The 27,313-nt window shown below is 42.2% G+C and overlaps 2 protein-coding genes across 5 annotated transcripts in view; one reads left to right on the forward strand and one right to left on the reverse strand.

Annotated features, from left to right (window-relative positions):
• Window positions 1–1,108: 1,108 nt before the first annotated feature.
• On the reverse strand, window positions 1,109–10,246 carry POLR3F (RNA polymerase III subunit F). Of its 2 annotated transcripts, none has more exons than XM_072140646.1 (9): window positions 10,061–10,246; window positions 8,164–8,281; window positions 7,506–7,573; window positions 6,762–6,829; window positions 5,683–5,795; window positions 4,868–5,011; window positions 2,817–2,924; window positions 2,394–2,585; window positions 1,109–1,483 (listed from the first exon to the last, which is right to left on the reverse strand). In XM_072140646.1, the coding sequence occupies exons 1-9, from the start codon at window positions 10,117–10,119 to the stop codon at window positions 1,406–1,408; spliced, it is 948 nt and encodes a 315-aa protein (XP_071996747.1). In that variant the 5' UTR covers window positions 10,120–10,246; the 3' UTR covers window positions 1,109–1,405. The 2 variants fall into 2 exon arrangements, with proteins under 2 accessions (XP_071996747.1, XP_071996748.1); XM_072140647.1 differs by lacking the exon at window positions 10,061–10,246 and adding an exon at window positions 9,705–9,984.
• A 4,563-nt stretch (window positions 10,247–14,809) lies between these two features.
• The window catches only part of DZANK1 (double zinc ribbon and ankyrin repeat domains 1), a 35,853-nt gene continuing 23,349 nt past the window's right edge, over window positions 14,810–27,313 (forward strand). For 2 of the 3 annotated variants that reach the window (XM_072140652.1, XM_072140654.1), the window contains exons 1-7: window positions 16,482–16,635; window positions 20,099–20,224; window positions 21,637–21,790; window positions 23,394–23,511; window positions 23,708–23,798; window positions 24,665–24,789; window positions 25,351–25,436. In XM_072140652.1, the coding sequence (XP_071996753.1) occupies window positions 20,116–20,224; window positions 21,637–21,790; window positions 23,394–23,511; window positions 23,708–23,798; window positions 24,665–24,789; window positions 25,351–25,436 (683 nt within the window). In that variant the 5' untranslated portion in view covers window positions 16,482–16,635; window positions 20,099–20,115. Of the gene's footprint in view, window positions 14,884–16,481; window positions 16,636–20,098; window positions 20,225–21,636; window positions 21,791–23,393; window positions 23,512–23,707; window positions 23,799–24,664; window positions 24,790–25,350; window positions 25,437–27,313 lie in introns of those variants that run through there. The other variant, XM_072140653.1, reaches the window with a different exon arrangement.

Here is a 27,313-nt window from a genome sequence, read left to right on the forward strand (position 1 = left end):
ATACAACATATACTCATAATATATGTTATCATTCTACATGATTGGAATACCTATTTAATTTACATATCCTTACCCTTGGTGTACTTTATAACAAGTTGAAAAGACCCTTATTTTCTCTGACAGTATAGTCAAGAAGTAGCTTTCTTTTTGGCTGTATGACATAAGGCAGGCTTTTATGCCAAACATGCAGTGTGAACAGTGCTTATTTCCCTGTAGGTTTGTGCCATTATAGGGATGTCAAAGAACAATCCCCATTGATGTCCCGTATGACATAAATGAACAATGTTATCAGGAACATTCGGATAAGATCACAGAATCTTGAAGCTTCATTCAAAGGAGAAGGGATCCGATATCTTTGCTTTTATATAGTACACAAAGAGGCTTTTTACTGCTCTTTTTTTTGTTGTATCATTCACATGGAGACAAAACATTACTTTAAGAATACCTAAGTGAAACCTACCAGTCACCAACTATCTAAGGACCATTCCCAAGTGTCCTGCATGCACTTATCACAGGGTATGATGTACAATCCTGGACAAACATGCTCCATCCATGAATCCTGGACTGTGTCAGTGACCGGACTCCAAGCATCATAGTTATATATTATACATGGAGTCCCTTCTTCCCAGAGGAACAACCACCCTGTTCTGTAATCATGCTCTCAGTACACTGTTGTTGTCCGGATGTATTGTGGCTGATCCTTGTATCACACATAACTATGATAGTAAGAGTCCAGTTTCTGGCAATTTTTGGTCCGGGATTCACAGGCTGAATATGTTCTTCTGAACGAGCCCTTGGTGAAATCTTGTGTGTTGGCTGCAACAGAACTAAACTGCAGCGATTTATATTGACAGCAGAGTAGATAAAATTTATACAACATTGAAGATTCTAAATAGAAAGTTCAAGATTTCCTGCTTTTACTAAACAGTAAGTTCATAAAAAGTAATGAAATAAAGATAGAAAGTGAGCCAGCGCTGGAATCACATCTCTATCCTGCCCTCAGCTAGTATAATCATAGTGACCAAGTTCTGAAGTGTCTGGCATCCTAATGTAAATTTGTAAGGACAGGTAATACACACATCCATTCGCCTCAGGATCCGCGACACAGTAGCCACAGAATAGAAATTTATTAACACTTATTTAACAAGCAATGACATGTATCTGCTTTGCAAATAAGATCCAAGGATTTAACGTGTCTCTGCTCATGCCAACAATTTAGATCATCCGAGTGTAAATGAAGAATGGAATCATTTAAATAAAAGCGCCGATTCTCTGCAGAGAAAAATCTTCATCCAATGCCAAATGTAATAAAATACTAAAATAAATATAGTTCGTCCTTTCAGTCTATTGTTCCATTCATTTTGACCATCTGGTGACGTATGGAATATTATTAGTGAAGGTTTCATTAATATTCCAGCCACTCTGTCATGTATATACAATTAGATGGAGAGATTTCACCACCTTCGTGACAATCATGAAATACCTAGAATGACAAAATTAAAAAAAAAGTGTTACTGTTTCTATGAAACTCCTGTCAGTGATCTAGAATCGTTTTATTAAGTAATTTTTTTTAATCTAAATGTCCTAACAAGGAACTATTTTTTTGGTCCACATGTTACAGGATTATTGATGTTAATCAGATGTTGAGAAGACGTGCCTTCTCTCAGAGTTTTACCTTTCAAACTGTGACAAAATGGTTTGCATTATTCTTATTTAATGAAAATACCGTGCTTCTTCCTGACAGTGATGATCACTTATTCAATGACCTCACTGTTTAGTTTTCACTTTCGCAATTTTAGGGGATGAGAATCCTAGTGTGCACAGGAAACTAGTTCCTGTGATGGCTTAACAATTCCTCAGACGATCGTCTGGACCTGCACTTTTGTCAGCCTGTGGTTTTTATCAAATAAAGAAGATTTTGTGTACGTCCTAATATAAGTGTGGTCAAGAGTGCTGGATTTCTGTTATGATTTTGATAAAAATAGTATGTTATCTACCAGGATTGTGGCGATAACCCATTTATACTTTATGGTTGACTTGTTTTGCAGAATAGAGAACTCATTTCCTGAGAAATTCACTTGTTTCTGCATCACCATGATCCTAGAGGCAGAACATTTTAAATGTTTTGTATTCAGCGGTTTTAGTGCTGCATTATTAACGCAATCCCAGCTGCTACTGTGGGATCCTGGTCGATCACCATTACATAACTGTACGTCATGGTGCAATAACTACCCACACCTTATGATGTACAATTATGTCAGGGTGTGCGAAGGGGTTGAAACTCAATGGTGGGCTGCATTATGTGCCAGCTTCAGTCTCTATCATTTTCTAACTATATACCACATATATACACAACGCATATAGAACATGAAACTTTCATGATGTTTACTTACAGGGCACAGACCACAGGGAGTACGCGCTAAGCCGGCTGGCTGTATGATGGGGTTCACTGCTCTATAAAGCTTCATCTGTCCATCCACACTGCCCACTGTCCCCTCTTTAGCTGCAATGATTGTCATCTCTACTTTCCCATCATAAATTAGTGTGTTCAAGATGGTTTCTATGTCTTCCATGGAGAGTTCAACCTAACACACAAAACATTATCACTTGTAAAAATCACAGGTTTAGTTACAAAATGTTATACTATTCTGTGAAATCAACGTGTGCTGACTGTACAATTATAACAAGATGTCAGGGGTTTAGTTGTTTTATATTATTAGTACAGGGCTATTTAGAGTTAAATATAATTTTACAATTCAATTGTGTACGCTAAAATGATAAAAACTATCCTGGGAAGGGTGTGTTTCTACAATTACCTTGCTTATGCCAAGTTCACAGATGTACTTCCAAACTTCATGTGATGAGGCGAAGGAGCTGTTCCTCTGGATCATGGGGTTTTGTTTACTGTCTCTTGCTGCTTCTGCCTGGGACAAGCAATGAACAATACTGTAAGTTCTCAGAAAGCTGAACCTTACACACAAAAATATTAAGTGCACCACCTACCACCAGTGTATAGTGGGGGGAAATATGGATTTGATTCCAGGCCAATTTTGCAAGTTCCCAAAGAATGGAGAGGTCTGTAATTTTTATTGTAGGTACACTACAATTGTGAGAGACACAATCACACTCCAACCTCTGCACGATGGGCAAGACCAAAGAGCTCTCTAAGGACACCGGGGAAAAAATTGTAGACCTGCACAAGGCTTGGATGGACTACAGGACAATACGTAAGCAGCTTGGTGAGAAGACAACAACTTATTAGATAAAAGGAAGAAACACTAGATGACTGTCAATCTTCCTCAGTCTGGGACTCCATGCAAGAACTCACCTTGTGGGGTAAGGAGTCCCAGAACTACACAGGAGGACCCGATCGATGCCCTGAAGCCAGCTGGGAACACAGTCTCAAAGATTACCGTTACTAACACACTACACAGTCATGTATTCAAATCATGCAGGGCTCGTGCCAGCACATTTGCAGGTCTGTTTGGAGTTCTCCACTGACCATCTGGATGATCCGGAGGAGGCATGGGAGAAGGTCATGTGGTCAGATGAGATCAAAATTTAAGCATCAACTCCACTTGCAGGGTTTGGAAGAAGAAGGATGAGTACAACCCCAAAACACTGTCCCTGATGTGAAGCATGGAGATGGAAACATCATACTTTGGGGGTGGTTTTCTGCAAAGGATGACTACACTGTACTGAAGGGAGGATGGATGGGGCCATGTATCACAAGATTTCTGACAAAAACCTCCTTCCCTCAATAGGAGAGTTGGATTGGGCGTTTCAGTTTGACAATGAACCAAAACACTAAGGAGTGGCTACATATGAAGCATTTCTAGGTCCTGGAGTGGTCTCGCCAGTCCCCAGACCTAACCCCAAAAATAAATTTTTTGAGGGAGCTATAACTCAATGTTGCCCCATGACAGCCTTTAAATCTGAAAGATCTGGAGAAGATCTGTATGGAGCACTGGGCCAAAATCCCTGCTGCAGGTCAAGAAATACAGGAAACGTCTGACCTCTATAATTTGTTTCTGTATCAAATATTACTTTCTTTTTTTCCAATAATATCAAATACTTATTTCATGCAATTAAATGCAAATGATGTCTAAAATTAAACAATGTGATTTTCTGGATCTTTTTTTTAAGATTCTGTTTCTCACTTTTGAAGACGTGAACCTACAATAGAAATTACACACCTCTCCATTCTTTGTCGGCGGAAAAACATGCAAACCGGATCAAATACTTATTTCCCTCACTGTACATATAAGTGATATATATTATATTCAGGACATTAATTTATAGTACAGAAGTGTTAGAAATTACAGTGCTCAGCTATCCCTGGCACTCCCACAAAAAGTGATTGGTAGGGGATAACTTGAAAACTTTGTTCAAGCCCTATAACATGGGTTCACAGCTTGAATAGAAGAATAAAGAATAAAGCTCTATGTTGTCTCCTTTAATTAGCAATTAGGAAACACTAGTTATCAACGGCATGGATTTAAGTTTTAGGAAAATGAAATCAGAATGTTCTACCTTTGCTGAATGGGGATCACTAGTGCAAACCAAGGCAGAAACCCAAGGCCGTACCTCAGATCTCTACAAGTCATGTTTGGCTAAAAAAAAAAAAGGTTCCATTTCCCTGGTCCCCATTGCGCTACACAAATGCCAGGAGGTAACTAGATAGTGGCACTTCTCAGCGGTTTCCGTTACCAGCATGACACACGGGCTGCAAACAGCGGACCACGTTGGGGCCAGATTAAAGCGCACATTCATGTGCGGGTAACCCAATACAGATAAAAGCACTCATGTTATAAATGACATTTATTTATTTTCTAAAATCAATCGTTATAATTTGTCTTATAGTTACCTTCGTTTGCAAGAACTTAAAACACTGTTGGTTTAATACTTCTACAAATTCGGATTCAAAGTCTTGGTCACTATACCACGCACCCCCGGTCACTGAACGGTCCGGCTGTACATTATACAACATATATACCTTCTTTTTTGAAGCCTGAGGAGGAACAAACAGTAAATCAATAATTTTAAATAATTACAATGTAGGGGGAGATCTTGTAAGCAGGGCCCTCACTCCTATTGTTTCATTTGAGGCTTCATACTCTAATGTATTATTTTAATTGTACATAGGATTTGTATGGCGCTACAGAATATGATGGCGCTATTAAAAGATTAGATTTATCAGAAGTGTCTGAGAGCAGAACTGTTCTATCAGAGCTCAGCTTTCCGTTTCCCACAGCTGTTAATAATATTAATGCTGAGCTTTGATAGGACAAATAGAACAGTTTTGTTCTCATTTTCTGATAAATATATCCCTAAGTGTTCAATTTTTTATTAATATATAAAATGGGGTAACAGCTATAGCATCCAGCAGAAAATCCTTGTCTCACTCTAGAAGTTAGAGTCTAAAGTTAATGTACGGGACGGACCCCTATTTTACCATCTTTATACCAGTCACCCTGTAATACTACTTTTCTCATGGCTGGACTTCCTATACCCATTAAAATCAGGTGTGGCAGATGGAAAAAGAATTAAAAAAAAAAAAAAAAATTTGTGCCAACATTCTAGTACATCTGCTGCTAGATTTCGGAAAGAGAGGGATCTAATAATAATCTTCATATAAAAAAAAAAAAAAAGCCAAAGCAAACAAACAATCTGACGACTTACCGCTACAGACTTGACAGCTTTAATAAGTTTCTTGCTTTCCATGTTTTTCAGGATTTTGTTAATCTCAGTAAGTGGAAGGTTACTTTTATACCGGATGTCTCTGCTCCATATTCCTAAAAAAAAAAACAGAAACATTTTAAATTGTAATACATCTTCATCAGATGACTGCAAGTGAAATAATGATCTTCTAGACCTCAAACGGAAGGTGGCCAGTATACACTGTATACGCTACAACAAATCCAACATCTCGGTGTGCTATTGTTCAGTGATCAGTAGACTTTGTAAAGTCAGGCACACAGAGACCTCTCTAGGCACGCGGGCTATCTCCCAGGCACAGAGTTTGCCAGACATGGCATCTTCCCGCAGTCTTAGGCAATCCAAGTAGTGCCCCGCTTTTTTAAAGTGACCCATCCTGGGCCTGTCCAAAGTGTGAAAAATTGTGGACAAGGTCCTATTGGAGCTTAATGATTTTTCTTGTTCATAGGGCCCCCATCTTCTTTAACAGTATAGGAGTCCTCAGGACGCTGACACTATTACAAGCTGTGGCAGAGCAGGGAGCAAGAAGTTACGTTACTGACCAAAATTGCTATGTTGGCACTTCGGAAAAGCCAGTGGGTTTTGGGTCACATTTTGGGCACTCAATCTCTAAAAGGTTCCCAATCACTGCACTAGAATATCAGCAAAATGTTTTTTTGTTTTTTTTTCAAGTAATTTAAAAAGTGAAACTCATGTTATATGTGGTTATAGAGTGAACATTTTCAAGTGTTTGAAGTGAGGAAAGCACAAAAGTCATTGGGAGAGATGAATAATGTGTTGGTCATTAGACCAGTGCTGCGCCAGATCCATCCGTGTCTGATGCTGGATGATAAATCTGGTGCAGTATAAGACTGGTGAGTTTTCTGGAAGATAATTACTGGAATCCAAAATACTGGTGTTAACTGGGCCGGAGACAAATTTAGCCGCCAGCTAATTATAAGATCTATGGGCCTCCTTAACAGCAAAACTAGTTCAATAATTGTGTTTGCTGCACAATGGTAAAACACAACACAGATGACAGACATGATCATAGTTAAACATACCTTTATTTCCAGCATCTTCAATAATCTGATATACTAACTTTTCCTGGTTGTCAGAACCTTTCATTTTACTACACACCAAAACACAAAAAAAAAATATTAACAAGCCTCCTGGTTAGGGCAAAGGGTCAACTGCATTAAATATTTGGTAGAGAAAACAACTGAAAAACTACAAATCACTGCAATTACATATAAAATTATATACATATTAAATTATGAGAACAAGAAAGATAATTTTACCAACAATAAAGTAAGTTTAAGTTCACAATGCCATATATAGGAACAGCTAGTTCTGGGTATTAAAACAAAAGCATTTTATGCTTTAAAGGGGTTATCCAGGAATAAAAACCTTTTTATATACGGTTGGGGGCTGAAATAATAATAAACCACTTATAGTCGTCTCTCTCTGGGCTCCCATCCATCTGTGATGCCACTTGTTGCTGCCAGCATCTGTATACAAAGGCCAGCAGTTACGTCACATTAACAGCTGCTCCCATTCTACAGCATTCAACTCCTGCTGCATCTTTAAGAGGGGGCAGCGGTGACACGTGGCGCCACACCTGAACTGGAGAGTAGTAGCGTTTATTTTTTTGCAACCGCTTTCCCACCGTATATTATTATTATTTTTTATATATATATACCCGGACAACCCCTTGAAGTAAAATATTATAATATATAAGGAAAATAATTTATGTTTTTCTAGCTTCTAATGACACCAGTCATTGAACATATGCCAATAATCCTCACCTAGCAGTCTGTGCGTCCTTCATTCTGTATAACAGGCCAGTACCACTTCTAAGAAGGTCCAACTGTCCCTAGAGAGTCAAACAGTTAATAAAAGTTGTGCTTAAACAGAAAATATCAGTGAACTGTTCTTAGAATACAGTTATCATGTTCCCTTTAAAAGGTTTTTATCTGTACTTCCCTCCAAACAATTACAGGGGCGTACCTAAAGCCCAGGAGAATAAGCCTTGCCAAAAAATCCACGCCTCTTTCCAAAATTTCTCATGCAGGGGCGGAACTTTAGGGGGTGCAGAGGTTGCGATGGAGGTTTAGGGGGCCCTTGTTGTGTCACTTTCCTATATGAGAAGACTATTACTATAAACCATACATTATAGTCGGGGCCTGGCACAGACTTTGCACTGGGGCCCATCAGCTTCAAGTTATGCCACTGTCTACAGCCAATACCTTTGCAATCAAGTGGGTCTTGTAGACCACAGCCCTGTGCATGACCCCGTGAAATACATGGGAACGTGCACTAGCTGGTGAAAAAACAGATAGCATTAAAGGCCCTTTGTACACTTTAGGGGTTCTTTCCCATGCAACATATTTTGGTGAAAGCGGAAATAATTTCCATTCATCTGCGTATTCTATCCATGACGATATATAGCTTTATCGATCTTACAACGGACAGCAAACGGTTGATAGCCATCGCTCTCTGTTTTGCTTCGATGTGCGGCATCTCATTTTGGATGACTTGATCGGTGATTCCATGAGGGAACTGCTGACAGAGCTCGATGATCCTAAAACATAGACACATACATGAAGGACCCATACAATATTATAGCAACGAGATCTGGTTTATGACCCAACAGGTCCTAATTTTAAGGGACCAGCAATACAGTTATTTGTTAAAGTTAGTTAGAAAGACTTTTTATTCCTTTTAATTGCTTTGGATGACATCACAAGAGATAGAATGTGACCCTTTATTTTGGCACAAATACTTCCTAAGGATAGCACCTAAAATATAGAAACACGCCACAATCTTTTCCACAGATACCTACTTTTGGATGGGTACCAGTCACAGTCATCTGTATAGAAAGAAAGTGCAAACAGGGAATGCTCTAAAATCTCTAGTATGCCAGCATCTTCCAATGCTCTATACAACTCCTATAACCCTAGTTTACAGCACGTTATGTACATGTACAGGTTATCCACTGCTCCAACATGCACAGTGCACGTGATGCCCCAAGCATATGCATCACCAGGTAGTGATGTATCCTTTAGGGCATTGTCACATTACTTTGATCTGTCCATAAAACACAATGTCCAGGACCAATGTGCATAACAGAGATATATAATGCAAGGAAGCAGGGACTCCTTGCATCATATTTTACTATGAAGTCCTGTCCCCTGCAAAGTGTTCAATCTGCCAAGAACATGCAAGATGGGGACATTATCACTGCAACATAACTAAACTGGACATACGGCTGCATAACGCAGATGGTTTCTGCAACCGTTTTCCATTGTGAGTTACCTGTGCATTGCAGATTTCAAACTTCCTTAATTCTTACAGTAACCTTCACAGCAATAATGCAATGGACATAATACAGATTCAAAACTTTACAATGTAAATTCTTTTGTGGCAGGTTTTTTTATGCAGCATATGGATGTATATTGCGTAAAGCCTATCCACTATAGTGTGACTGTAAATCACTGCAGCAGAGTTGTGCGAGATTTCTCTGATGCTATTGCATCCCCAACATTAAAAGGCTTGTCCCTAGTTTAATTATTACCCTCCGTCCACAGAGTGCAGGATTATAATTGGATCAGTAGAGGTCCAAACAAAGGGACACCCACTTATCAGTGGAACAGAGGGTCGCGCTCTCACTAACGGAATTAATTAGTAGGTTGAGGATGTGTTCTGCTGCTCCATTCATACTTCACCCGAATGTGCTGTGCAATTTTTGACAATACTAAATGGAGTGGTAGGACGCGTGCTTGACTTATCACATTATTCAATTATTCGGGACAGGATCCTAGTTCACAGAATTCATGGGGATCACCCCTGTCGGACCCTCCCTGATCAGATCTCTGGAAAGGGGATAACGAACTTTGGAAAACTTAACTGAACCAATGTTACTCCATCGCTTGTCACACTGCAGTTATAAGATGGATGTATTTTATAGACCAATTCTGATCATTGGTCTAATGACCTATACTTACAGCAGGGTAGATACCTATTAGGGTCACTCTGACCTATTACCCCCCAGCACTGGGGTATTATGCATTGGATGGTGGTCATGCATTGGATGGCACAATTTAGTAACCAGATTTTTGGGAACTCTTGGCACAACCCTGATGCCAGGCCAAACACTTCACAAATTAACAGTGTGACCAACTTTACTCCACCAGAGCGACATGACAGTCTCACAGCTGCACAAAGGGTTAATGAAGCACAACAGATCACAAACTGACGCTCAGCCCTGACTATAGACCGAGCAGATCCCCTTTATCTTGACACAGCAGCACGCCATGTCAGTAAGCGGAGCGGCTGTCAGTCAGACACACGGGCACGGCACCTGCTCTCTATGTCGGCCGCCTCTCCGCCCTCCTGCTTCACTTTCACATCCGCCATCATCTAACAGCGCCCCGGGACCTCCACGCCGCTGTGCGACACCATTCACAGGAGGAGGCGTGGCTATGGGGGAGATGTCACGTGGAGGGGCGGGGCTGCTAATCCTACAATGTAACAGGAAGTAGAGCAGTAGTGGCTGTCACACTGGTTTCTACGCGTGTACGGCGGGGGGAGCGCAGGATAATGATATTTACATGGAACAGCAGTGATGTGTTTTACATGGGGCTGCTGGGAGGACAGTGATGTTTTACACGCCATTATCTATCTTATCTTTACACAGGACTTCATATTTTTACGTGGGACTGCATGATGAGAGGGGATTTTTTTTTAAAGAGGGGAAGTTTGCCTGTCGGAGGGGTTAGGAGGAGGGAAGTGATATTTTTGTACAGTAATATATGTTGGAGGATACAGGGCCGGATTAAGGTTGGTGGGGGCCCCTGGGCGCAAAATCTGGTGGAGGCCCCCACTGAGTGCAGCGTGCATACACGTCCTCCGGCTTCCTTTCCACTATCCCAGCAGTAACACAGCTACATACAGCCGCCTGGCCCCCAGTAACACAGCTACATACAGCCGCCTGGCCCCCAGTAAAACAGCTACATACAGCCGCCTGGCCCACAGTAACACAGCTACATACAGCCGCCTGGCCCCCAGTAACACAGCTACATACAGCCGCCTCATCCCCAGTAACACAGCTACATACAGCCGCCTCATCCCCAGTAACACAGCTACATACAGCCGCCTGGCCCCCAGTAACACAGCTACATACAGCCGCCTGGCCCCCAGTAACACAGCTACATACAGCCGCCTGGCCCCCAGTAACACAGCTACATACAGCCGCCTGGCCCCCAGTAACACAGCTACATACAGCCGCCTCGTCCCCAGTAACACCGCTACATACAGCCGCCTCATCCCCAGTAACACCGCTACATACAGCCGCCTCATCCCCAGTAACACTGCTACATACAGCCACCTGGCCCCCAGTAACACAGCTACATACAGCCGCCTCGCCCCCAGACTGATATATACACACCTTTATATACTTATATACACACAGATAAAGTTCTAAACGCATATACTTGCACCCATATATACACACACATTTATGCACTCATATACATTTATACACTAATACACAGAGTATATACAAACTCATAAAGTATATACACACAAATATAATTTAAATGTACACAGTAGATGCATATATACCCATAAATAAACAGTATATACACAGTCGATGCATATATACCCATAAATAAACAGTATATACACAGTAGATGCATATATACCCATAAATAAACAGTATATACACAGTCGATGCATATATACCCATAAATAAACAGTATATACACAGTAGATGCATATATACCCATAAATAAACAGTATATACACAGTAGATGCATATATACCCATAAATAAACAGTATATACACAGTCGATGCATATATACCCATAAATAAACAGTATATACACAGTAGATGCATATATACCCATAAATAAACAGTATATACACAGTCGATGCATATATACCCATAAATAAACAGTATATACACAGTAGATGCATATATACCCATAAATAAACAGTATATACACAGTAGATGCATATATACACATAAACAGTATATACATATATATACACATAAACAGTATATACATATATACACATATATACACATAAACAGTATATACATATATACACATAAATAAACAGTATATACATATATACACATAAATAAACAGTATATACATATATACACAGTATATACATATATACACACAAATAAATACATATGTATATACTTACCTTTTAGGGTGACCGGCCGTGGCTTCAGGTGGGTGTTCAGGCGGGTTGGGGGTCTTTCGGTTGTTGTTCAGCTGCGAGGGGGTCGGCGGTGCTTGTTCACGCGGGGGGGGGGGGGTGTCGTTTGTTCGGACAGGGAGGGGGTGTGCCGGGTGCTTTTTCATGCGGGGGGAGGGGGGGGGGCGACGATTGATCAGACGGGGAGCAGGGCGCCAGGTGCTTTTTCAAGCAGGGAGCGGAGTGGGGGGGGTCGCTTGTTCGGCCGGGGAGGGGCGCCGGGTCCTTGCTCGAGCAGGGGGGGTGGAAGTTACGGCCAGGCATGGCGGGGGTTGGGCGGGCCGGCAGGCAGTCACCTGTGCCGGGGCTCTCTTGTTCGGCCGGGGATGTGAAGGGGGGCGGTGGGTGCCTGTTCGAGCGGGAGCGGGGGGCAGGGCAATCGAGCGGGTTTAACTTGTTCAGGCGGGCCGGCGGGGGTTGGTTGCTCGGCCACGCATGCATGGGGATTGGCGGGCGGGAGGGCTGTAACCTGTGCAGAGGGGGGCGGCCGTGGATGCGGTGTCACCTGTGCTGAGGGGGCGGCCTGGGAGGTGGAGGCGGTGTCACCTTTGACGGGGGCGTCTCTGTGGTGCAGGGAGATGAGCGGGGAGGCGGTCACCTGAGTCTGGGAGCGGACATCTCAGACGGGTGGCCCGGGAGGTGCGATCTGGTGGGGGCCCCGGGGCTTGAGCCCCGTGAGCCCCGCCTATAATCCGGCCCTGGGAGGATATATGAATATCTCCCAACTTTTACTGCATAGAAGAGAGCAGCAAGTCACAGAAAATGTTTACGCTCTTTGCCCCATCCTCAATCCCAGTGCTTGTCAACCTTCCTAATTCTACAGGCCTATTATAGAGATCCTTGTGTTATGGTGACCCCAAACAATAAAATTATTTTCATTGCTACTTCATAACTGTAATGTTATGAATCGTAGTCACAAGGATCCATCACCTGCCCCAAGTTTCCAGTAGTCACAGGACTGCCCCCCCATTAGCCAGCACTCACAATGATGTGCCACAGTAGCCATCAGTCACAGTGATGTGCCACAGTAGCCAGCAGTCACAGGAATGTGCCACAGTAGCCAGCAGTCACAGGAATGTGCCACAGTAGCCAGCAGTCACAGGGATGTTACAGCCTGTGCTTCCATAGCCTCTCTGGTCTTCTGGGGCTCTCTGTGTAAGGACTAATTTCCCAATAAAATGTATGTGAGTCTTAGGCCGGCGCCACACAGGGCGCTTTGTCTGCGCTTGCAAACGCAGACAAAGTCGCGCCCACCGGGGCGGGCCTCGGCCCGATCGCATCGGCGTTTCTATGGAAACGCCTGCGATCGGGAACGAGCCGCCGGTGTTTTGCGTTAATTTAACGCGAAACACCGGCGTTTGCAAGCGCAGACAGAGCGCCCTGTGTGGCGCCGGCCTTAGGGTACATTAACACGCGGTATGCCTGCCATGCAGTGACCTCTCCTCCCTCTATAGAAAACTGACCGGCACACGACCACACACTCGCAAGATCATGCTCTATCTTTTTGCGGTGTACAGCGCGTATCGGTGCCACAAATCTGTGGCACCGTATCGCCGCTCGGCTGTCTATGGGGACGTATATGCGGCTGTGTGAATGAGCCCTTAAAGACGCACATGCATTTGATCATTCAGTTACAGAGGGGAATAGTCAGGAAACATTTGACACAAAAAGATGAGAGGTGTCTCGATCTCTAAGACCATCGGAAAACCTTTTTGACATTCTTCCACAAACTAAATAAAACAATTACTCATCCACCAAAGGGGTTGTGACAGATTGTGAACCTCTGCTTTATCCCATCCCTTAACAGATCCATACAGTATAATACCCACCTTTATGGCTCCCTCACTGTATATGCCCCACTGTGGATCCCATAATATGCCCCATTTCTGTAGCCCACAGAAGTGCCCCATTTTCTTTGCATTACATAATCCGCAGCAATAAGTGACAGATCACTAATGTATCTCATACATCTGCAGAAGAAAGGCATTTACACTGCAGATGTTTTACTACGTTTTGTGTATGGGTTCAGGAAGCTGAGAAGAAGTGGGGTTCAGAACTAATTCATCTACTTTCCACATACTCTCTGGTGGGGTCATATCCTGCGGAAGTGGAGATTTACATAAGAATATTCTACCTCTATATTCTCAAGTTTAGCAATTAGTTCTGAGGTTTTTAGCGCACAGTTAGATTGTGCGAGCCCATCTGCCCCGTCAAGGCGACCTCATTCAGATGGGTCGCTACAATAACACTTTACTTGTATATAAGGAGATACTGGACTATACATGTGGCACATGTCATTATCAGTCTGAGCACATAATCACATTGTTCTTCCGCACAGCAAGACAATATGATTTCCCAGGCATATGGAAGACATGACATAACCACATGGATACTATGGACTATCATCTACAAACTAAGGCCCATTTCACATGGATGTTGTGGGGGATGTATATCGGCTGGATATATGTCCCTATAGACACCTATGGTACCCAGCCGGAGTACTGTGAGCACACGTGTGCTACCTTACCACACTGTGAATGGGGAAAAGACAGAGCATTCTCTATCTTTTCCTGTGTTTACGGCCAGGCGCCATGCCTTCCTATGGAGAGGGGAGGGGTGGGAAGCGCTCATCCTTCCGCCTCTCCAGCGTGTGGCTGTAGGCTTGGCTACGTTGGTTACAGTGTGCGGCTGTAGGGTAGGCTACGTTCATGTGAAAGAGGACTTAGCTTGGCCTTGCTTCCTCCAGTAACTTAGCACCAGGTATACTTTCTACTAGAAAAAAAGAGGGTTGTGTCTACAGGACTATGCAAAGTTCATCTCTTTTTTAATGTATCCTAAATAAACAAGTTTTTCTACCATCAGCCTGGAGTGCCGGACACAACTCATCACAATCCTGGGATTACAACGGTCCAAGTGAGTGAGCGGCATGCTCAAAAAGTTTTTCCTGTTATACTTTGTAAATCTATCTCTATGGGCAAGAAATACTATATTACACCACACACTACAGCTCAGAAATCAAGTGCATAGAGAGTATAGTTTTCATAGCATATGATTTGTTATATAAACGCTCTTAATATATCCCTAAGCTATCTAGAAAGTTTTAGGGTGATGCCACACATGGCGTTTTTGGTCTGTTTTTTGGTCCGTTTTTCCCAATTATCTTAATAGATATACTGGTTGTAAGCAGCCAAACGCATGGTAAACGGCCAAAAACAGACTGAAAACAGATGTTTAAGAACGGACCAAAAACGCCATGTGTGGCATCACCCTTAGGCCGGCGCCACACGTGGCGCTTTTATCTGCGCTTTCAAACGCAAACGCAGACAAAGTCGCGCCCACCGGGGCGGGCCTCGGTCCGATCGCATCGGCGTTTCTACGGAAACGCCTGCGATCGGGAACGAGCCGCCGGTGTTTCGCGTTAAATTAATGCAAAACACCGGCGGCTTGTTCCCGATCGCAGGCGTTTCCATAGAAACGCCGATGCGATCGGACCGAGGCCCGCCCCGGTGGGCGCGACTTTGTCTGCGTTTGCAAGCGCAGACAAAAGCGCCACGTGTGGCGCCGGCCTTAGGCTGGTGCCACACGCACCGCTTTGTCTTTGCTTGAAAACGCAGACAAAGCCGCGGCCCGATCACATTGGCATTTCTATGGAAATGCCTGCGATCGGGAACGAGCTGCCGGTGTTTTGCATTAAATTTGTTTGAGCTGTGACCTCCTTCACAGTTTTCTTCTTTCTATAAGACTATGAATGATGACATTTTTTTCTGGGATTAATTCTGACTAATATATATATGTCGTTTTGGGAACTGTATGACACTTTAATAACTTTTTATTAACATTTATGGCTAGCAAAAAGCTAATTTCCCCCCCCCCCCCCCCCCCAAATAACAATTATTTTAAAAACTTTTTATTAACATTTATGGCTAGCAAAAAGCTAACACCCCCCCCCCAAATAACAATTATTTTAATAACTTTTACGTTTAAAATATTTTTATGGGGTAGCCTACAACCAATTTAAGTTTAATCATTTCAGGAATAAAATAAAAACCGCCTAAAATAACAACCGCCTTTGTTGCTAGTTTTTCATTTACACATTTGTATATAAATCTCCCCTTCCTAAGTGCCTGGAGAAGTGGAATTGCTCAGTCTGGTCATCTCACTGTCATGAATGTTGTTGTTTTGAAAGTGAGAATCTACCATGAGCACCTCCATACTAAACTCAACCATCTCATCATAGACCCTCTCCCTACTGCGCATGCGCTTCGTGGCTGAATCCCCGCCGGCCATATTGTTTGAGGGCAAACCTAAGTAGCCGTAGCGTTTCATTAATTTAAATCTAACCAAAAGGCAGCACAGGCTATTGTATGATTACCTCCACAAATCCGTGTACTCACACTATTATAATTGTCATGCAAGATTATTTTACACCGGAAGCCTTTGCCCTTATTAAAGATGGCTCTTCCCGTCAAGTTCTTCTCTTCCGCGAAATAGGGGCAGGGGTATGTTTCGCATCTTTGGTTACTGAGGTAACGGGAATGCGCCAATCACTGGGCTCCGTCCTGAAAGGTGCAGCCTCCACCGGGAGAAGCGTCTGTAGTAACGGGACCGCAGCTTCCGCCAGCGAACAGCAAGTGTCTTCTATCAGCGCTCTGCAATACACCCCGGGTAACAAGGAGGGGATGGAGGGTGGGGGAGGGATGTGCTGTCACCCATATAGCTCCTTATATCAATGGGACGTAATGCAGGACTCACTTTATTCTGCTTATTATTGATCAGGGTTTATAAAACTTATCTGGGTGAAACTATATGTGACATGTGTTTATGCATTTCATTTTTTTTCATTGACTGATCAGGTAAGGAAGGTCCAAGGTGAAACATCCAGGGGCGTAACTACAGTGGTAGCAGCCATAGCAGTGTCAGGGGGCCCCAGCATCCATGATATTGGGTTTTTATGCTGTATTTCTGTTCATGGTATTGTATGTATGTATGTTGTATATATACTGTGTGTGATTATAACTTACATGTGTGAGTATACAAATATGTATTTTTTTTTTAACGGGGGAAGAGGGCTCCATTCAGAAGTCTGCCATGGGGCCCAGCCTCTTCTAGTAACGTTACTGGAAACATCCATGGAAGATCCATAATTGGTGGGAGAGCAGAGACAGAGAAGCCTTAATATAATTTCTACAATGTAAAACGCAGCATAATACAGCAAAAATGTTAGTACACAGGATTGAAGTCAATCCCATATACAAAATATAAAACCAAAAAAGAATCAAGTGCATTCAGGTACAAATAAATCAATACTTTATTAAGAAAAAAAGACATAAAAATAAATATGAATAATATTAAAAAACCTCAGTAATGGTACTCCAAAATAGACTATATTACCATCTAGACCGAAATCCAGGAAATATATTGCAGAAAAAAGTCTAAGTGCAAAATATATATAAAGACTAATCGGTAAACATATTACTCTTCCATCAAAAAAATGATTATGGCACCGTGGCCATGTTGAAATCGTGCTCAATATACATCAACATCTAGAGATTAGTTACCCATTCAAGAAAGACTCCTGGGTCCTGTGCTGTGGTCAATATCCCCCCAACGCGCGTTTCGCGTTGTTGTCGCTTCCTCAGGGGGCATATGATTTGGCGCACATAATTTCTACAGTGCAAAACGCAAAAATGTTAGTGCATTGAAGTCGATCCCATACACAAAATGCGGGGGGAGAAAATTCTCGACCGTAGCAATTAAGCGACATGTCACTAATTCTTGTGCATCATTTGCAGAGTTCAACCTTTCCAATACAATAGTGTACACAAAAGAGCTCTGCCCTTGAGTCGCAACAAAATCAAACCAGGGTCTGCATCAGAAACGTGCAAGTTTCTTGTTTCTGATGCTTGTGGAATGGCTGCAGGATACCAGCGTTACCAGTGGCAATCCGGTATCCATTCCACAAGCATCCGAAACAAGTCAAAATCTTCTCTCTCATGTGTACCCCAACATGATTCTCCAAAGTAGTAAGTGATTTACTTATTGACGATGAGAATTTTTTCCCGCATTGGGTGTATGAGTTTGGCTTCAGTGCCATACAGGCGGTCCCCTACTTAAGGACACCCGACTTACAGACAACCCATAGTTACAGACGGACCCCTCTGCCCACTGTGACCTCTGGTGAAGCTCTCTGGATGCTTTACTATAGTCCCAGACTGCAATGATCAGCTGTAAGGTGTCTGTAATGAAGCTTTATTGATAATTCTTGGTCCAATTACACCAAAAATTTTGAAACTCCAATTGTCACTGGGGCAAAAGAAAAAAAATTGTCTAGAACTTCCATTAGAAAATATACAGTTTCGACTTACATACAAATTCAACTTAAGAACAAACCTCCAGACCCTATCTTGTATGTAACCCGGGGACTGCCTGTATACTACAACGCTACTGTATTACACTGCGGATTTGCCACATGGAAATACTGCACAGCAGATCTGCAGCCAATACATTAGGGTAACTGCACATGTTGCATATGCACAGTCACATTTTGGCGATAGTGGTGGGGGCTTCTGTTTATATTCCACAATCGGTAAATCGTTCATGTAAGGGTCTTAATGGATGATCATTACCTTCTGTGTGCAGCATACAGTTGACATGACACATTGTCACCGGGGCCGGCGCCAACACTGGGCATACATGGGCCCAGAGCTGCTGTGGGGGGAACATAAGGCTGTTAATAAGGAATCCATGGGGGTGTAGCTAATCAATACGTAGGGTGTCAGGGGGGACTCATATAAAATAACCATGAGCGGACTGTTTAGTATGATAAATTAGGGGACAGGGGACCGTTTTAGTTTCTCAATTTTTTCATGCCGCCATGTGAGTTCACTGCAAATGGGCCTACTGAGGCTCTGTCGCCGAGGGGCCTACTCCAACCTGGAGCCGACCTTGATTGTTGCCACAGCATGTAGATGAGATTTTTGAAACATTCATGTTTCATGATTTAGTAGAATGTATGGCTACCTCTGTAGTACTAGAGATCCTTTTACGACTTCCTGAACAGGCCTCATTGTGATGTATCTTTCATTCTCATAGGTTTGTTAGTATTTGTGAGAGTAGTAGACCCCAGGCAATGCAGATAGAGAGAGGCCTATTCTATAGATTAACATCTGCTTAAATGACACTGATAAATGCCACTGTGCAATGTTCCCATTTAAAGTACACCTGCAGTGATAGGATTGTCAATTTTATAGGGGTTTCAGAGTGACCCTACTTTTAGAGTAAGAAAAGTGTTCCCTGCAGTCATTATAACATTAACATAAAAAAGCTATGGTATAGTGCTTTCTCTCACACAGATGCACAAGGGCACCACTACCTGAAATACAGGTGGTCCCTGACTTAAAGGGGTTTTCCCACAAAGAAAAGTGAGGCCCTATCAGTGCTGAGACCCCCCCAGATCACAAAAACAAGGGGTCCAATGGTGTACCACGTACCTCAGTTGGACCCCTCGTCGCTCCTTCAGACTAATGGAGCAGATGACAGTTTTGCTCCATTAACCTCTTTGGAGCTGACGGAATTTGCTGAGCGCCGCGCTCACTGATCTCCGTCAGCTTCATAGAGATTAATGGAGCAGAACAGTAATGCCGACCGTCTGCTCCATTAGCCTGACGGAGCAACGAGGGTCCCCTCGTTTTCGTGATCTGTAGGGGTCTTAGCACTGAGACCCCCACTAATCAGCAAGTTAGGCCCTATCCCGTGGATAACTTTTCTTCGTGGGAAAACCCCTTTAAGGACACCTGACTTACAAACGTCCCCTAGTTACATACGGACCTCTCTGCCCCCGGTGACCTCTGGTGAAACGCTCTATATTTACTATATTCCTAGGCTGCAGTGATCAGCTGTAAGGTGTATGTAACGAAGCTTTATTGATAATCCTTGTTCCCATGACAGAATATAATTTAGAAAATCCTATGTCACTGAGACAAACCATTTTTTGTCTGTAATTACAATTTTAAAATATACCAGTTCTGACATACATACATATTCAACTTAAGAACAAAGCTAAAGTAACCTGGGGACTGCCTGTATTAGTGAATTGTCATGTATGTAATGCCAATGTTATTTTCTGTAGGTCCTGTCTTCTAAAGAATGACTGCAGGCTCTATATGTGTACCGCAGATTATACCCCTCCGTGTCCCGGTTCCTGGCAAGGGGAAGTATGAAGTAGACACTAGTACACCGATCGAGATAAAATCAGGTGATTTTAAAAAAAGCATAATAATAAAAACGATTTTAAAATAATTATAATTGTTTTGTTTATATATTATTATTAATAATATTATTATTAATATTAATATTATTATTACGTGTATTAGGTGGTTAACAGTCTTTGAAGTGTAACATCTGTATCTTTCCTACTTAAATGACATCTACCACCGGGATGAAGGATTGTAAACTAAACACACTGACTGGTGTGTGGCCAGTCTGGCAGGACCTGCTTTTCTCTCAGCTTTTTATGCCCTGGTTTTTACAAAGAAAAAAAAATGCTTTTAAAATTATGCAAATGAGCCTAATGGACTCTAGTCTCCATTAACACCTATGGAGCATGGAGTCCATTAGGCTCATTTGCATAATTTTTAAAGAATTATTTTTTCATAGGAAGCTTAAAGACGAACTGCCAGAGGGGGCACACACCAGTATGTCAGTGTGCTTGGTTTACAATCCTTCATCTTGGTGGTAGATGTCCTTTAAGACTACACTTCTTGTCAGTGCTCTGGACATGTTCAACTTAGTAGTAGGGTCATTGTGTAGATCTTATCCTATATACATTAATGTAAATATAAATTACATTGTACTATTGACAAAAATTATAATGTAAAGATTGATAAAAATGGCAATATAAATCTCCGAGGCACATGAAATTTTGTCATGGGCATTTATTGGTTAATTCTAGTTCTACCTTCATGCCGGAACATTTAAGGGCCTATAATATTACCCTTGTGGTAGATTGGGGTATTTCTCATCTTAGAAATTTTAAGGTGATAAACACCTAATAGATGTTGAAGATACAGAACCCAGAAGTGGATCCAGCATCTATCATATACGCCATATCTTGTTGATATTTTATAAATATCTTAGATGAGAGCGCCCCTTTAAGGTATGGTAAATTCTTCCAGGACCCTATCTCCGGTCTTAAACATTGGGGGTAATATATCATTAGGACGTATCCTTACGACAGACAGTTCTATGCCGGTTGTGGCGTTTGTTTGCGATGGCATAAAAAGTTGCAAAAAACCATCAAAGATAGGAGCACAGAGACCAAGGTAGGACCAGGCGTCAGTTTGCACCAAAACTTGTGCGCAAATCATGAATTCAGTCCTATTATGAAAAACTTGGCTATGCACGTTTAATGAATTTGATACAAGCAGGGTCAATGTCAATGTGTCTTTGCATTGTCCTATGTTCATTTGGCCCAATGGAAAAGTCGCAAAACAGCAATTGCACCACAGCTGCGCCAAAAAAACACCATACATAGACAAAAAAGAAAATGATACATCACCTCCAGTGATATAAATTATTGTCCTGACACAGCAATATAATAGTAAATGAGACAACTTTTCATGATGTAGGAGCCTTAATAACTTTTCTCTTCACTTACTTGTATTTTAGATACCCCAGAGGTTTCTATATTTTATACGCTTGATGGGAACAAGCCAGATATCTTAAAGAAAAGCAGTCACCCAGAGAACACTACCTTAAAATATCGAGGACCATTTACATTGCCTGAGGGCAAAATAACCCTTAAGGCTGTGGCAGTAAGCAGGTAAGTCATTGTATAAAGACATCACAGTCTCTACTGACATTGTACTCCTAGTTATACTCCTGGTCATTAAAGGGGCTGGGTTCTTATACCAAAAATTACCAGGGTAAGTATAATACCCTAATATACACTTACCGGACACTTTATTAGGTACACCTGTCCAACTGCTCGTTAACACTTAATTTCTAATCAGCCAATCACATGGCGGCAACTCAGTGCATTTAGGCATGTAAACATGGTCAAGACAATCTCCTGCAGTTCAAACCGAGCATCAGTATGGGGAAGAAAGGTGATTTGATGCCTTTGAACGTGGCATGGTTGTTGGTCCCAGAAGGGCTGGTCTGAGTATTTCAGAAACTGCTGATCTACTGGGATTTTCACGCACAACCATCTCTAGGGTTTACAGAGAATGGTCCGAAAAAGAAAAAACATCCAGTGAGCGGCAGTTCTGTGGGTGGAAATGCCTTGTTGATGCCAGAGGTCAGAGGAGAATGGGCAGACTGGTTCGAGCTGTTAGAAAAGCATCTCTGAACGCACAGTATGTCGAACTTTGAGGCAGATGGGATACAGTAGCAGAAGACCACACCGGGTGCCACTCCTTTCAGCTAAGAACAGGAAACTGAGGCTACAATTTGCACAAGCTCATGGAAATTGGACACTAGAAGATTGGAAAAACGTTGCCTGGTCTGATGAGTCTTGATTTCTGCTGTGACATTCGGATGGTAGGGTCAGAATTTGGCGTCAACAACATGAAAGCATGGATCCATCCTGCCTTGTATCAACGCTTCAGGCTGGTGGTGGTGGTGTCATGGTGTGGGGAATATTTTCTTGGCACTCTTTGGGCCCCTTGGTACCAATTGAGCATCGTTGCAACGCCACAGCCTACCTGAGTATTGTTGCTGACCATGTCCATCCCTTTATGACCACAATGTACCCAACATCTGATGGCTACTTTCAGCAGGATAATGCGCCATGTCATAAAGCTGGAATCATCTCAGACTGGTTTCTTGAACATGACAATGAGTTCACTGTACTCAAATGGCCTCCACAGTCACCAGATCTCAATCCAATAGAGCATCTTTGGGATGTGGTGGAACGGGAGATTCGCATCATGGATGTGCAGCCGACAAATCTGCGGCAACTGTGTGATGCCATCATGTCAATATGGACCAAAATCTCTGAGAAATGCTTCCAGCACCTTGTTGAATCTATGAAGGCAAAAGGGGGTCCAACCCGTTACTAGCATGGTGTACCTAATAAAGTGGCCGGTGAGTGTATATACCCTGGTGAAGATTGTCGAAAGCTGCCAGGAGCTTATTGGTCACGTGACCTGCCTGTAGTGGGACTTCCTGAGACTTCTGGCTGATGAAAGGGGCCATGCAATCATTACGGGGCAAGTTGATATCTTTGGCATACAGAGTAATATAATCTTGGGTAACAAGTAAAAAGGGTTTTCAGTCCTAAATTATTTATTTTCAATAGTGAAATAGCTAATTAATCATTGGTCATCTATATTATTGGAAGGTTATTAATAGTTTAGACTTTCATGGGCCTTTTATAGTAAAAGAGAAATACCTCTCCTAATTATTGTTGTTTTTCCATATAGAGATGGTCGAGAAAGTGGGACAGTTACTAAAGTTTTTATTGTTGAATATGTTCCCCCGGAGATAGACTCCTCCGATGAAGACAATGACGAAAACTTCTTAAAAGAGCTTGCCAAGCAGGTAAAGTATCCCACCGGCAGTGAAAAGTTGGCCATACAATATCTGTTGACTCCTTCAAACACATGCACCCTCAGTCAGCTGAATTTTTCATGTTTACTGAATCCCAGAAGCATGAACCTAAATGAGCATGCTTAGTTCAGGAGAAGCCCCCAGATTGTAGTTATTTATGACATGAATATTTATATCTGTATTTCAGAATAAAGTAATTTCTGCTGCAAAGCCGAAAAAGAAAGATGTGACCTTACAAAGAACATCAGCCTGGACTGATACAGCACAAACCTTTGGAGGTAAAATTGACTGACCCAGATATATTATTGTGTCCGCGCCAGTTTTTTCTCTAAGATTGCATGAAAAATAGTGTCTTTGGAGCTTGCACGTGTATCTATTATGTGTTTGTGCCACAATTGTGTCGCGGTTGCATTTTGTCTTTTGCAAACTGTGCACCTAAAGGTCTGGTAATGTGTGTTCCTAGTTAGCGCCACATTGATTACTGCGCTGCACCATAATTGTGTCACAAAATATATAGTGAAACATAGATTGAAGTAAGAATCAGAAAGCTCTTTTTCTGGTGTCCGACCAGGTTACTCCAGATCAGGCGTTCATTCAGATGAGATGAGAGATGAGCTGCAGTGTCTCAGTTCAACCACTATGCAGAAAGTGGAGCTGTCTGCGTTCTGTTACATTGTATCGGAGAAACACTGATTCGAAGGGGTTGCTGGGTGTTGGACCCAAACCATCAGTGAAGACATATCCCAAGGATAGGTCATAAATATTAAAATATTAAAACAGTTTAAAGGGAACCTGTCAGCAGAAATTCACCTAATACACCACTACTAGTATGTTATAAGGCAACTAAGCACCTTTCACATAATCTTCTTACATGGTCCATGACTTTGAAGAGAGATGTAAATTTGTTCTACTGTATAAAGTCGTGGAGGCAGAGAGCATAGCACTGAAGTCAAGCTCTCCTTGGGGGTTATTTATCATACACCCATTCATTTTCCATTACCGTATGAGTGCCGATTTATCTCTTTATTGTAGATTTATCTGACTTTTCTCGAGTTGCAGGAATAATTTCCTAACAAGAGCACAATCGCCATACAGTGGCCTTACAGTATTTCAGTGTACATTGAAGGATCTCTCTTTTTTGCAGACCATGAAGCAGATAACAGACCGAGCAACAGATCCTTTACAGGTCCAAGATTTATGAACAGTCGTTTAGGTAAATCCATCCAAGTAGATGAACCAACATCTGCACCTCAGACCCAGAGATCTCAGGTATAAACAACAACCTGTATACCACTGTGTGCACTAACGGACCGCAAACAGGAAAGTTCCCTGGCTGTTTCGGTGGGGTGGACATGGGAGGGTTGATCACTATTCAGTCCTCTAACCTCCATATGAAAGTAGCGACTGGTGGGGTGAGGTAACATGTGCATATGTGTCAATGGGGACCGATATCTGGCCGAAAATAGTGCGACCGGATATGGGTCCCCATTACGTTCTTGGGAATGCACCCATAATTACTCTCCTATTCTGAGTACCTTCCCCAGGACTCAGCACAGGATTATGGCAGGGAGCCAGGAAAGATAAACTAAAAGATTGTAAAGAAGTAAATGATTTAAAGAATAACTGAAACATGAAATATATTCAGCGTTACATGTCTTTTGGAACCAGTCATCACTGAAAAATGCTCTTCATGATGATAACTTCCCTTTAATAATCTACATATTAACTTATACATTTTGGATAAACGATTTGTTTCAGTACATAATATATACAGTCAGTAACTGATAACATTATTATTGTTTATTCTTAATAATATAATTTCTGTTTAAGATCAATGGAACATCAGAACCTATACTCCGGAAGAGTTTGACAAGTACACAGAGCATGAGAATCCAAAGAGAGACTGATTTTCTCAAGTAAGTCTTATATGTGGACTATAAAAAGTCTGTAGAGAAGACTTTTATGGCTATGTGCACCTTCTTGAGCACTTTTTTTTTTATAAGACGCAATCAGTGGCCTAACAAGACTCCTATGGGCCATGATGCAAACTTTTGATTGGGGCCTCATACACTTAAAACCTCACTGCTGCCACCGTCCCACACATAATTGAGCACATACAGTACAGACCAAAAGTTTAGACACACCTTCTCATTCAAAGAGTTTTCTGTATTTCATGACTATATAAATTCTAGAATCACACTGAGGGCATCAAAACTATGAATTAAAACACGCGGAATTATATACTTAAAAAAAAGTGTAAAACGACTGAAAATGTCTTATATTCTAGGTTCTTCATAGTAGCCTTTTGCTTTGATTACTGTTTTGCACACTCTTGGCATTCTCTTGATGAGCTTCAAGAGGTAGTCACCTGAAAAGGTTTTCACATAAACAGGTGCCCTGTCAGGTTTGATAAGTGGGACTTCTTGCCTTATAAATGGGGACCAGGGCCGATTTGGCAAGCTCTGTGCAGCGCTGTGTAATCTGTGTGCGCTATATAAATAAAGGAATTTTTATTAGAAAAAAGCAGCTAAGTAAAGAAAAACAAGTTTCCATCATTACTTTAAGAAATGAAGGTCAGTCAGTCAGAAAAATGTGGAAAATTTAGAAAGTGTCCTAAGTGCTTTTGCAAAAAGCATCAAGTGCTACAAAGAAACTGGCTGACATGAGGACTGCCCCTGGAAAGGAAGACCAAGAGTCACCTCTGCTGCGGAGGATAAATTAATCCAAGTCACCAGCCTCAGAAATCGCAGGTTAACAGCAGCTCAGATTAGAGACCAGGTCACTGCCGCACAGAGGTCTAGCAGCAGACACATCTCTACAACAACTGGTAACAGGAGACTGTGTGCAGCAGCCTTCATGGTAAAATAGCTGCTAGTAAACCACTGTTAAGGACAGACAACAAGTACAAGAGACTTTTTTGGGCTAAAGAACACAAAGAATTGACATTGGACCAGTGGAAATCTGTGACTTGGTCTGATGAGTCCAAATTTGAGATTGTTAGTTCCAACCACCGTGTCTTTGTACGACACAGAAAGTGTGAACAAATGGACTCTACATGCCTGGTTCCCACCATGAAGCATGGAGGAGGGGGGTTTTGCTGGTGACATTGTTGGGGATTTATTCAATATTGAAGGTACACTGAACCAGCATGGTTACCACAGGATCTTGCAGCAGCATGCTATTCCATCCAGTTTGTGTTTAGTTGGACCATCATTTATTTTTCAATAGGATGATGACCCCAACCAATCCTCCAAGCTGTGTTAGGGCTATTTGACCTAGAAGGACAATGATGGGGTGCTATGCCAGATGACCTGGCCTCCACAGTCACCAAACATGAACCCAATTGAGATGGTTTGGGGTGAGCAGGACCACAGAGTGAAGACAAAAGGGCCAACAAGTGCTGAACATCTCTGGGAACTCCTTCAATAATGTTGGAAGACCATTTCAGGTGACTACCTCTTCAAGCTCATCAAGAGAAGGCCAAGAGTGTGCAAAGCAGTAATCAAAGCAAAAGGTGGCTACTTTGAAGAACCTAGAATCTTCAGTTGTTTCACACTTTTTTGTTAAGTATATAATTCCACATGTGTTAATAATATGGGCAGCACATCGGATGAGTGGGTAGCAGATCTGCCTTGCAGCTCTGCGGTCCTGGGTTTAAAGGGGTTATCCGGGTTTAAAAAATTTCATATGGCCGGGCCGGGGAGGGCTATTTAAACACAATAAACATGTACTTACCTCCTCCGGTGCTGCCGATGTCCCGCGCCGCGGCCGGTCTTCTCCGTGCGCCGGTTTC

This window comes from Engystomops pustulosus, chromosome 3 (assembly GCF_040894005.1).
Source record: "Engystomops pustulosus chromosome 3, aEngPut4.maternal, whole genome shotgun sequence".
NCBI lineage: Eukaryota > Metazoa > Chordata > Amphibia > Anura > Leptodactylidae > Engystomops > Engystomops pustulosus.